The sequence below is a fragment of the Pelophylax lessonae genome, assembly GCF_965119305.1.
Source record: "Pelophylax lessonae genome assembly, chromosome: 13".
NCBI lineage: Eukaryota > Metazoa > Chordata > Amphibia > Anura > Ranidae > Pelophylax > Pelophylax lessonae.
In genome coordinates this window covers 135,328,289-135,340,437 of record NC_138780.1, presented here as the reverse complement: position 1 = coordinate 135,340,437, position 12,149 = coordinate 135,328,289, and the positions used below count along the sequence as shown (strand labels likewise).

At 45.3% G+C, this 12,149-nt stretch overlaps 1 protein-coding gene across 1 annotated transcript in view; it reads left to right on the top strand.

Moving 5' to 3' along the window:
- The window catches only part of TYRO3 (TYRO3 protein tyrosine kinase), a 248,018-nt gene that overhangs the window by 142,057 nt on the left and 93,812 nt on the right, over positions 1 to 12,149 (top strand). The window contains exons 11-13 of the mRNA XM_082275310.1: positions 1,355 to 1,450; positions 1,538 to 1,618; positions 5,852 to 5,944. Of these exons, the coding sequence (XP_082131436.1) occupies positions 1,355 to 1,450; positions 1,538 to 1,618; positions 5,852 to 5,944 (270 nt within the window). The remainder of the gene's footprint in view (positions 1 to 1,354; positions 1,451 to 1,537; positions 1,619 to 5,851; positions 5,945 to 12,149) is intronic.

Here is a 12,149-nt window from a genome sequence, read left to right as displayed (position 1 = left end):
TCTTCTTTTCTATAACGAAGGAGAAAGGCTGGTGCTATGGACGTCAGCTAAAACATTGTGTATTTTCACATATGAACAACAGTCAAAAAAATCCAACGCATTTCGTCCATCAGGCCTTAATCATGGCTGACACAAAACAGCTTAAATAATGTAGACTAAATCACATGGTTAACCCCAAGGGTCACATGACCCAAAAAAGGGGTGGTGGCAAATATCAACACATACAAAAGAAGAACACTATAAGCATACAATTTGATTGAATGTATGTAAGACCATGTATCACAAAGAGAGAAAAAAGAAACCGCATTAAATATACTAAAAAAGTATAATGAAAAAGTATATACCTCCCGGTATCTGTTTCTATTTAAATTTCTTTTGTGTGTGTTGGTCAGCCTAGCTTCTACTTATTAAAAAGTTTGTCATTTGTGTGATACCACCCAACACATTTATTAGATATCTATTTATTATTGGTTATGTGCACTAGTTGGGATTATTTATAGATTTATTATATTTGTGTTCTAGAACCTCTAGCGGGCACTTGTTTCACATTGATACTTTGGAATTGAGCAGCGCGGCTCTGATTCTATTTATTACTTTATATCTTAGTGTAGGAACATTTTAAATGTCAGCAGCCCCATTGGCATTTTACCTTATCCTTTTTACAAATGGAGTATAGGGAGAGTGGTACTAAACAAATCTGAATATGTGTATACCAACCAAAATGCCTAAATATGAAGCAAAAATGGCAAAGAGAATATACACACACGCGCATATGTGCATATATATATATATATATATATATATATATATATATATGTGGTGAATTACGTATCATTTCAGATACAAATCCACATTCCATCTATGGTTAAGGCCAAGAGGAATGCGGGTCTGAAATCTGAAAATCCAGTAGACCTTGCACTCTAATAATCTACGGTATCTATCCCCACCTTCCCGGCAATACTCTCGCAACACCATTAAAGCTGAAAGAACTCATATTGCCTTAATGCACATCCCTGAAGTGTTTGGATACGGTGAAGAACTTTTTAGCATTTTCATTTATACTACCACAGTAATGTTCCGCTATGCGGGAATGAAGGGGATGCTAAAATAAACAATGTTTTATTTGATGTTCATAGCACCAGCCTTTCTCCTTTTTTGTATGGATTACATGGAGGTTTACAGAGACCTCAAAGGCTGGGTGCTGTGTGTTTGAGGCTCACCAGACATTGCATAGGAGGTAGTAGCTCGGATGCACCTGTTTCAGTCATCTTCTTTTCTATGTATTGCTATATATTCACGTGTTTTAGTGTTTGCTAAGTATTAAAATATTCATGTGTGTTTGCTGAATCTACAGTGGACAGCATCGGGATCAGTGATGAGCTGAAATCCAAGCTTACAGATGTCCTCATCCAGCAGCAGCAGTTTACCTTGGGAAGGACATTAGGAAAAGGTTGGTGAGAAGGAATAGGCTTTCACAGATTGAAAACTTTTCTGAAATGTTTCTTTCCACTTAACTAAATTTTCTTGTTTGTCTCAGGGGAGTTTGGCTCTGTGAGAGAGGCTCAATTAAAAATGGAAGATGGTTCGCTCCAGAGGGTCGCTGTGAAGATGCTAAAGAGTAAGAATTCCATACTTTTTATAGATCAGCAGCCCTCAGTTCACTATACTGTTTACTAGCAGGAACTTACCAATTCGATGCTATAGCTCCCAGCATAGGACAGACTAGGAAGGACTATACTATAAAGAAAGGGTCTATTTATTATTAAAGATTCGTTTGGAGCAGAGATGTCACACTGGTGTTTTTTGGGTCACTTGCACCTCCTAATTCATTATCTGTTAGTTTAGGCCTATCTAAACCAAAAAACAAAAAATACATTGCAGCCTACTAGTCCTTGGATGTAGTGGCTGTATTAGTTTGGTTTTTTTAGGCCTTGTCTTGTGTAACATGCCTGGTTTAAGGGTTAGGTTAGGTTAAGTTATGTTAGAAAAGTGTACTGATTTAGTGTACCTTTGGGCAACAAAAGGGCAGCACAGAAAGCAATTTAACTCTCTTAGAAGAGGAGAAGGGCTATAATGTGTGAGGAGGGAAGTGTACTAGGGAATTGATTCTTACTGAAATAGTCAAGTTTTTTTTAACAAGTTCAAAGGCACATTGCAAGTGAATGAAAAATATTTTATGGAAAGAAAAAAAAAACACAAACCTAAGCATTTGCACTGCTTGGTTTTTCTGTGCTTTTACCTGCATTTTTTAAGGCGGTGACAGGGTCTCTTTACCAATAGCTCCATTAAAGTTTGGCTCAGAATGCGCACTTGCAGTTTGGTGTAGGAGCATTCTCCATTGCATTTGAAAGGCAGGATTGTACAGCTAAAATATATTAAAAAGTGTCACAGTAATTGTGCATTTCACATCTTCCAGCGGTGCTGTGCAAAGCATCAGATTGTGATATTTGTAAATGTTGCAACCAATGTGAACACGCGGCTCAATACACTAAATATCAACTCAATGACGCTACTACAATGATTGCTGCTGTCTTCCGGGTCCCTTGGCAAGCTGCTGCCCTTCTGTAGAAGAGGTTGCTTGCTCGTCACAGGCGCCATTCACAGAATGCCTTGCATTCTTCTTCATGTATGCAAAGTGCTATCTGATTGGACAAAGTGGGGCAGCAATTACTACAGTGATTCTCCGCTCCCACTGTGGTTGCACAGTTATGGCATATGCATACCGGTGAAGGTATAAGCTGAACTCCCAAGAAAATATAAAAATCACACATTACTTAAATTTTAAAATGCAATCAGTGTAAGTATCTGAATTTGACTGTCAACCTCTTTTGGATCCTTATATAGCAGAGCTCAGAGGGGGGAGGTAGAAGCAGCACAAGGAAGCCAGTCAGGTGCACAGCAGTGCAATTAGCATGCTGATAGGAGGAGAGCATACAGTCAAAGAGAGTAGTTCAGTCATTTGCTGCTTCTTCTTTCACTGTCCAGTCACAGGGTGAGATGTGGAGGACACCTGAAGTAAAAGTAAAACTGCAGCAGAGGAAAATTGGGTTCCTTTTTCTGCCAAACAGGACTATCATGTATGGCAGATCTGTATAAATCACATTGGTTTGGCAGGAATTTAGATTAATGTGTTAAAGTGAGGGGTAAATTTTAGGGTAGGGTTACGTGGTAAGGCTTTAAGGGAGAAGGAAGAAGAGAGATGTTGTGGAGATTATAATAGTTAATGCATTAGTTTAGGGGTTAGGGTAAATGTTAATATGTGCTTTATACAAAGAAAATGCAGGGCCAGATATGCCGCAACCTTCCTAAATGACCAGATTTTAGAAGCTCCGCATAGGAGACATAAATTTCATAAAATGTAATCTTTATTATACAAAATTCATAAAAACAGAGGCCACAAGGCCTAAAATTGGTCCACAAATGAATGTTGCAAAATACACACTGGTACCAGAAGGCTCAAAATATGTAGGTATCAAGGCAAATCCAATTTATGGACACTTACATTTTGTCTTTTTATATAAATATTTAGTGTTGTTCTGCTTTACCATATTGGGTCTGAAGAAGCAGTGTTACTGGTGAAACGTTGACCTGGCAGATCAGGCTACCGGAAGGATATACCCCACAAGTATTGTATATGCCTTGATACCTACATATTTTGAGTCTTCTGGTACCAGAGTAGAGGGTATTTTGCAACATTTGTAAACAAATTTTAGGCCTTGTGGCTTTGATTTTATGAACTTTGTACAATAAAGATTATATTTTATGAAATTTAAGTCTCCTATGCTGGGCCTCTAAAGTCCGGTCATTTAGGCAGGTTCCGGCATATCTGGCCCTGCATTTTTTATGTATTTACAATTCAGATGTGGCTTGAGCCAAAATTTCCTTTTTCTAATAATATGAGCTTTTTTGTCAGAGACACTTTTTAGTTAAGTGATTGATAGGAAATCTTTGGTCTTTCCTTACATTTAACATACTGTACTGCATTACCATCCCAGTCATTTTGGGTCTGTATACTTTATTGTTCACTGTAGGAGTTAATTATTTCTGACCTTCTCCTATAAGCACCATTAGCTCCTATCTATCTCTAACGTCCATTTAAAGCTGGCCATTCACTAGTAATATTTTAAGTTAATTCCAAACAAAATTCCAAGGGGCAAGATGGAAATTTTTTCTTGAACCAACGACTTTTTAACAGTGAATGTAGGGTTTTTATTTGGGAAAGTCTGTTCACTCCAAAATTGATTGTTAAAAGAAAATGTTTTTTAAGTGCTCTCAAACAACATTTGTCATGTCATCAAATATTATGATGAGAATTTTTCTATAAGTGTTGGTATGAACATTAGTTTGAAAATCTACTAATGTATGGTCAGCTTTAGTCTTTAAAGTGTTGGACTTGTTGTCTCCCCTTCTAAATTGCAACACTTTCATTAAATACATAATTGCTGTTTGTATTATGGGAATTTTTTAGCAAGCTTTTTGTATTAACTTTGTATTTCACCAGCAGATAACATGTTGGAAAGTATCCATATAGTTAAACATTAAACTGTTCAGAAAAGTAAAAATCAAACTTTTATGGGAGATATCTGTTCTCTTAGATGGAGGGACATGTACTAAGTAAATTAGTGACAAAATTTTATACAAACCATGCTGCTCCTTATTTAGCAAAGTTGGTGCAACAGCTTTTCCGTATATTTGTTACCCCTGCATCGGGAAATCCAGGCAGCAGAGACAGATTTGCAAAGGTTTGAGACAGATTAAGCACTGAAGATGAGACAGACTTTCCCTCAAAGCAGATACACAGTTAGGACATGGGATGGGACAGGTTTTATTCTGTGGCAGTGCCACTGCTAGAGCAGCAGAAATAGGAATTTATGAAAAGTTGCAATACTATCACAAATCTGTCACTGCTTCTGTTTAGTATTGCCTTGCTGTGCACAATAATTGAAAAATGTCCCCTATGGGTATGGGCAGGGGTGAGTTGAAATGTAGAAGGTTTGGATCATCACTGTTGCTTGGAGTATCCTGAAAAAAATCAGATTTTTTTTCAAAAGTTCTAGTTTCTATTTGGATCATCAGATCAAACATCCTATTCTTGTAGGTAAGATGTCATTGAAAATGGTGTCTTTTGTTTACTTTTACTTAATTACTTTAATTATTACCCAACTTAATACTTCGCAAGCCCCTGACCCACAATAGGCATGCTAACAGTAAATCAAAACTCTAAGGCTCGGTTCACACTGGGGCAGCTTTAAAGTCGGCTGACTTTGAAGCCGCCCCATACAGCGCGACTTCAGTGCAGCTTGCATGGGCTTCTTTAATTGAAGTAAATTATTATAATAATGATTAGAAGGGTTCCATTGCACTGAATGGAGTGTGACTTGTCAGGCGACTAAGTCACCTGACAAGTCGCCCCAGTGTGAACGGGGCATAAACCTCAATACTTGTTCACGGTCAGGGACTTGCAAAGCAATGAGCATGCAAGTTCAACTCTGGAAACTTTCCTATTTCTGTCAAAACAGATTTTCTTTAACCCACCTCATACAAAGCTGTTCTACATCGGTATAATAATTGGTTAAGTAGACCTGTACCATTTGCAGAACACGACTCCATCCTGCCGTAGGCACAGAATTGGAGAGCAAATGAGTGAAGGTCATTATGTGCCAGTCTTTAAGGGAGGTCTTTAAACCATTTCTGGCATCTACATCATAAGAACCTTGTTAGATGCGATTCCAATAGACAAGCACAGATTTCAGTTCCAGCACAGATATAATGAGCCTTCCGGATTCTAATTTCAGAGCTTGTTCCTCCGCACTTCTCGCCTCTTCTAACATTTCTCCCTTTCTCCTGCCAGCGGAAATTTTCTGCTCCAGCGATATTGAAGAATTCTTGAGAGAAGCTGCTTTTATGAAGGAATTTGACCATCCGAACGTCTGCAAATTAATAGGTAAAAAGAAGGAAGATGTTTGACGCGTCTTTTGCTCTGCATTGCTCACTCTGTTAATGATAGCATTGCAAAAGTGGTCTTATTTTAGGATATGTCTAAAAGTTTTGAATAGGTGGCTTCTGTATGTGTAGCTTATTATGATAAACTTTTCCTAATACAGAATCCGTGCTCATAATTCCCACTGAAATATAGAGAAATGTTGGCTTGTCCAATAGGGTAGAGGTGCGGGGGATAATAATTCACAGAAAAGTGTTTCTCTTTTCTCTCCTTTTTTCATTCAAGGCACCCTTTAAAATTATGTTTAGTCTAAAGACACCCCATTTTAAAATGTAAAAAACTAAACTAAATTTTTTACATATCGCAACAGCATCCACCCAAGTGAGTCACCGAACACTAGAGGTGATTTATTCCTCCACCTTTGAAAACTGCTACTAATTAATATATTAGCATTTCCCTTCTCTCTGTTTCTCTCCCTTTCTTTGCTTCCCCAGTAATGACAGGGAAAGGCTGGACAGGGACAGTTGTGCATGTGCCTGATGTCCTCCTTATCAACCGGTGACCTCATTGGTTGTTAGGATGCCATTGGCTAACCCGCACAATATAAACCTGTTGCTTTATGGAACAAAAAGGCAGGCTTGATCCACTTGCTGGCTTGCTGACAATTATTAGGCAATTTGTAGCAATTTTTAGAGATTTTTCCAAGGCACCCCAGAATGCCACAACACCCTGGTTGAAAAAGGCTGCCACAGAAAACAGCCAGAAATGACTTCTCTGAAAGGACGACAGTGTGCTAAATGTTTGGTTGCTAGGGAATAGTGTATGGTGGACTTTGGCTTTGCTCTTTCTACTTCTCTACTGAACAAGCCCAGTTAAGGCCCATCCACAGAGGCAAATGACAACGTGCATGTATTCTTAGTGAATAACCAGGAAGCGATAAAAAGTACAATATAAGCTTATTGGTTGCTATATATATTTTACTGTGCCCATCATCTTTGTACCTTTCAGTTAGATATTGTATCATTAAAGACAGTATATAAATGGGGAGGGAAAGATGTTGGATTAAGGATCACCTTATCTAGGAGGGTATCCTGGTTAGATGTTAGTTTTGGTGTGAAAGAGAATATTCCCTTAGATGGCTCTCCAGAGCAGTGTTTCCCAACCTTTATTCAGTCAAGGAGTCCTTTAAATATCATGCACGGGGGGCGTGGCCGGACCGGGCATGTGAGCAGACCTATCTCACGGAGCTCCCGCTCTTGATCCTCTAAATCCATCCTTTCCCCGGCCGGATTGAACTAATAAGTGGACTGAATCTCCTCAGGGGGTCCCCCTGCTTGCCCTGGTGCCTTTTGCTCCCCGCTGGGTGACTGGAAACGGAGGTCCTGGAGGATCGCGGCCCGCGCTCCGCTGCCCTGGATCGCAATCTTCTGCCATCCTCCTGTTACGTCTGGCCCACGGCCTCTACTCTGCCTCTGGGGGCTTCCCCCACATCCCTGCCACGGACTCCTGCTTGTATTTTTCGAGGGGGACCTTGCATCGTGGAGATCCGGCCCGCGGCCTAGTCACCGGCCGAGACCGCGGCATTTCCTGCGGCGGGCGGCCGATCGCGGCCTCTGCTCTGCCTCTGGGGGCTTCTCCCACATCCCTGTCACGGACTCCTGCTTCTATTTTTCGGGGGGGACCCCGCATCGTGACGATCCGGCCCGCGGCCTAGTAACCGGCTGAAGCCGCGGACTTTCCTGCGGCGGGCGGCCGATCGCGGCGCCGGGTGGTGCGGAGCTCCGGTGGGCGCCTGGGATCGTCTGTGGCCCTCTACACACCCCGATCCGCATCCTGCCTCCTCTGCCATCTCTGGGCACGAACCTGCCTCAGTCCGTCCCCAGCACGGGTCCCGAGTGCTGCCATACCTCCATCCAGCAGGCCACGTCTCCCTCTCCTATCCTAAGCTGCCTTCCTTGCCAGCCATACTTACCGTACCTGGATCCTGGTGTACCAGCACCTCTGTGTCCCTGTCGTATCCACGGCGATACCACCATGACCCGCGGCAGCAAATCCAAGGAGGACAGCACAGTGTCGGCATCCCTCCAAGATGGTGCTGGCCTTGCAACCCCACAGCGTGCCCTGCGTGGCCCGGAGCGACAGAAGGAGGCTGTGGTGAAGCCTAAAATGACCCGTCCCGCAGGTAAGGACGCTGCTGGGGACATATTGTTATATGCTAAAAAACTGTCGGAGCTTCGGGATCAGGATGCTGGGGACGGTGCACGGGCGGACGTTGGGGGGTCCTCCGCTGCTGCCGCACAGGGACTGGGGACGGATGTGCAGCCCCCATTGACTGACTGGGACCTGGACACTGATGAGGGGGTGACGGAGGAGGCTCAGCCTACACTTAGCCAAATACTTCAGGCCGTGCACAGCTGTACTGCCTCTGTGAATACTGTTAAGGACCGGCTGGGGGGTCTCACTGAAGAGGTGGCTCTCCTTCGCCAGGACCTACAAAAGATCCGTGAACGCACTACTGCTGCGGAAAGCCGTATTAGCGACCTGGAAGACCAGCTGCCGGCACTGATTACTGAGTCCAGATCAAACGCGAGACAGGCACAGCTCAATAAAGACAAGACTGATGATATTGAAAATCGATTGCGGCGCAACAATGTGCGCATTGTGGGACTTCCTGAGAAGGTTGAGGGCAGGGATCCTACCGAATTTATTGAATCTTGGCTCTGTGATGTATTTGACAGGGCATCCTTCTCACCTCTGTTTGCGGTGGAAAGGGCCCACCGGGTCCCCACCAGGGCGCTACCTGGTAACGCTCCCAGGCCCATACTGGCAAAGTTATTACACTACAGAGACAGGGAGAAGGTACTGCGGCTGGCCAGAGAAAAGGCGGACATCAAGTTCAACGGGGCCAGGGTTTCCTTCTATCCGGACTTTTCTGCGGAGGTCCAGAAGCAGCGGGCCAAGTTCGCCCATGTCAAGCAACGTCTCCGGCGCCTCGGGCTAATCTATGCCATGCTGTACCCTGCCCGTCTTCGGGTCACTGTGGAGGGTAGGGCGCACTTTTTTGATACTGCCGCTGACGCGGCGAACTGGCTGGACATACATGAGCCCTCCCTCCGTCAACGCCAACGGGCCGATCCCGGTGAGTGAGGGACACCTTAATGTGAACACTGCATTCTTACCAGTTTGGACCCTGTGACAGAATTCCCCGGCCGGGGCTCGTATCCTTGTTGTACTGGAACAGATGTGCTCCATCCATTGAATGCTTCTTTTTTCACCGGAGTGCTAGCGAATGCACCGTACCCGGATTACAAAGTGCAGTATGCGCAGTTGCGCACAACAGGCTGGCGGGCCACCAATGGTTTGTGGGGTTGCTGCCCCCGGTGGACAGAATGGTTCCTTTTCCCGCCTCCTGTGCTATGATGAGGCACCGTTGTGCCTTGTCCAGTTGAAACATGTTCTTTTTTTCTTTTCCTTTGTTTTTGAGGAATCGCACACACCGTTGGACTGGACAGTATCTTGGCTGTGGACTTCTCGAAAGCATCGGCTCCATTCGTCCCTACTGTCATACTGTTCCCTGCTCTGGGTGTCGGCTTCTGTGGCTGGTACCCGATTTGCACGATCTTTTATTACATGGCTGGACTACCTGTAGTCTCGTGGAATGTGAGGGGTCTTGGTTGTCCTCAAAAGAGGGCCATGATAGCTTCTCAACTGCGCAAGTATCATCCAGCTATTATAGGACTGCAAGAGACTCATCTGGTGGAGGAATCTGTGGGGTGTTTGAGATACTCCTGGGTGGGTCGGGGCTACCACTCCACTCACTCTTCTTATTCCAGGGGGGTGAGTGTTTTGGTGCATAGGGCCCTTGCCTTCCAGGAGTTGGGGGTGCGGGTGGATCCTGAGGGTCGTTTTGTATTTCTGCATTGTAAAATATTTCATGTTGTATGTGCTTTAGCGGTGGTTTATATTCCTCCTCCATTTTCTTCCCAGGTGCTCCGTGAGTTTCTCCTGTTTACCGCTGATAAGGCGGATGTACCCCTTTTTGTGCTCGGTGATTTTAATGGGATATTGGATCCTGCCAGTGATAGACATCCACCTGCTCCCCGGATGGTTTCGGCTAGGGGTACTGCCCTCTCGCGCTTTCTGGGGGAGTTAGGCTGGATGGATATATGGCGTTTACGCCACCCTGGCGAGATCCGGTTTTCCTGCTTTTCTAAGACCCATTCCTCTCTCTCCCGTATTGACCTTTGCGTGGGCACGGTGGCTGCGCTCGCGTTGGTGGAACGGGTGGAATATGCTTTGCGAGGGATTTCGGACCACTCCCCGTTGGTGGTCTGGCTTACTGTACGGCCTCAGACCGGTTTGCGTAGGGCCCCTTGGCGCCTGAATGCTTTCTGGCTGAAGCTTTTTCCACCAGATGCTAATATCTCTGCTGAAATCACCCGTTACTTTTTGGATAATATCCTATTTCCTGACCCTCTTGCACGGTGGGATGCCTTTAAGTGCTTCCTTCGGGGCATTTTGATTGCTAACGTTAAAAAAGTGCAAAATGCCTCTAAACATTTTGAGGAGCAATTGGCTCGGCACACCCATGAGTTGGAGGGGGAGTATATTGCCAACCCTTCGGATGCTACGAGGGATGCATGGCTATCTGCCCAGAAGGTGTGGGTGGGAGAGGTACAGTCTAAAGCGGATAAGAAGCGTTTCTTTGCTAAAACCACATTCTATGAGGAGGGGGAGCGGACGGGCCGCCTGCTATCGCGTATTGTGGGGGTGCGCCCCTCAGCTCCCCCCATTGGGGCCCTCAAATTGGTAGGGGGACGAATGGCCAACACGCCTGATACTATTATGGCTGAATTGGTACGCTTTTATTCTGATCTGTATTCCTCTAAGGTTTCTTATGCACCGGCGGACCTTCGGCGGTATCTGGATGCAATCACTCTCCCGAGGCTGACAGAGCGTCAGAGCGCGGATCTGGAGGCCCCCATCACCGAGGACGAGCTGAGAGAAGCGGCTGCTCTCTTTCCTGGTTCCAAGGCCCCTGGTGATGATGGCCTCCCGGTCGAAATGTATCAGCAATACTCTGAGGTGCTTGTACCGGAGCTGCTGAGGGTCTTCCATGCTGCAAGAGAGGTGGGAGCTCTGCCGGACTCCATGACTAAGGCCAGTATTGTTCTATTACTAAAGCCGGGTAAACCCGCATCGGACCCGGGTTCTTATAGACCTATCTCTCTCCTTCAAACTGACGTAAAAATACTTGCAAAGGTTTTGGCTAGGAGGGTTAATACCATTATTGCACATGTTGTCCACGAAGACCAGGCGGGTTTTATGCCGAACAGGTCCACCGCTATCAATCTTCGCCGCTTGTTTGTAGCCATGCAGACGCCGGCGGATAATGCAGGGGACAGAGTGTTATTATCGTTAGATGCTAACAAAGCATTTGACAGCGTCGAATGGGACTACCTATGGGCGGTGTTGGAAAAGTTTGGGTTTGGCCCTATATTTATCTCCTGGGTGAGACTGCTTTATTACCGTCCGCAGGCTTCCATCAGGGAGGGTGGCAGAATATCTGAGCACTTTTACTTGGGGAGGGGCACCAGACAGGGATGTCCACTATCCCCGCTCCTGTTCGCGCTGGCTATTGAGCCGCTTGCGGCTACCATTCGTTCGCAGGACGCCATAGATGGGTTTCACTTTGGCCCCCTTCAGGAAAAGATTCTGCTATATGCGGACGACATGCTCCTGATGCTTGGGGACTCGGGGGCTTCCTTGCAAGCTACCATGGCCACCATAACGGAGTTTGGTCGATTTTCTGGCCTCACTATCAATTGGTCCAAGTCGGCCTTACTGCCGCTGGATAAACCGGTGGATCCTCTCCTGGGTACGCTCTGTCCAGTCCCCGTGGTAACTACCTTTAAATATTTGGGGGTGGTGATTTCTGCGGATCCGCTCCAATATTGTAGATTGAATGTGCACCCGCTCCTTGCTCGGTTTCGCGATACGATTAAGGTCTGGGACAAGCTTTGGTTATCGGTCGCGGGACGGGTGAACCTGATTAAGATGGTTCTGATGCCGCAGCTCTTGTATTTCTTGCACAACTCCCCAGTGGTTATTACACTGAAAATATTCAGGGTGGTTAACACGTTATTTAGGACTCTCATATGGCGGGGGCGGGCGGCCCGGATCCGGATTGAGCAACTACAGAAGCCTA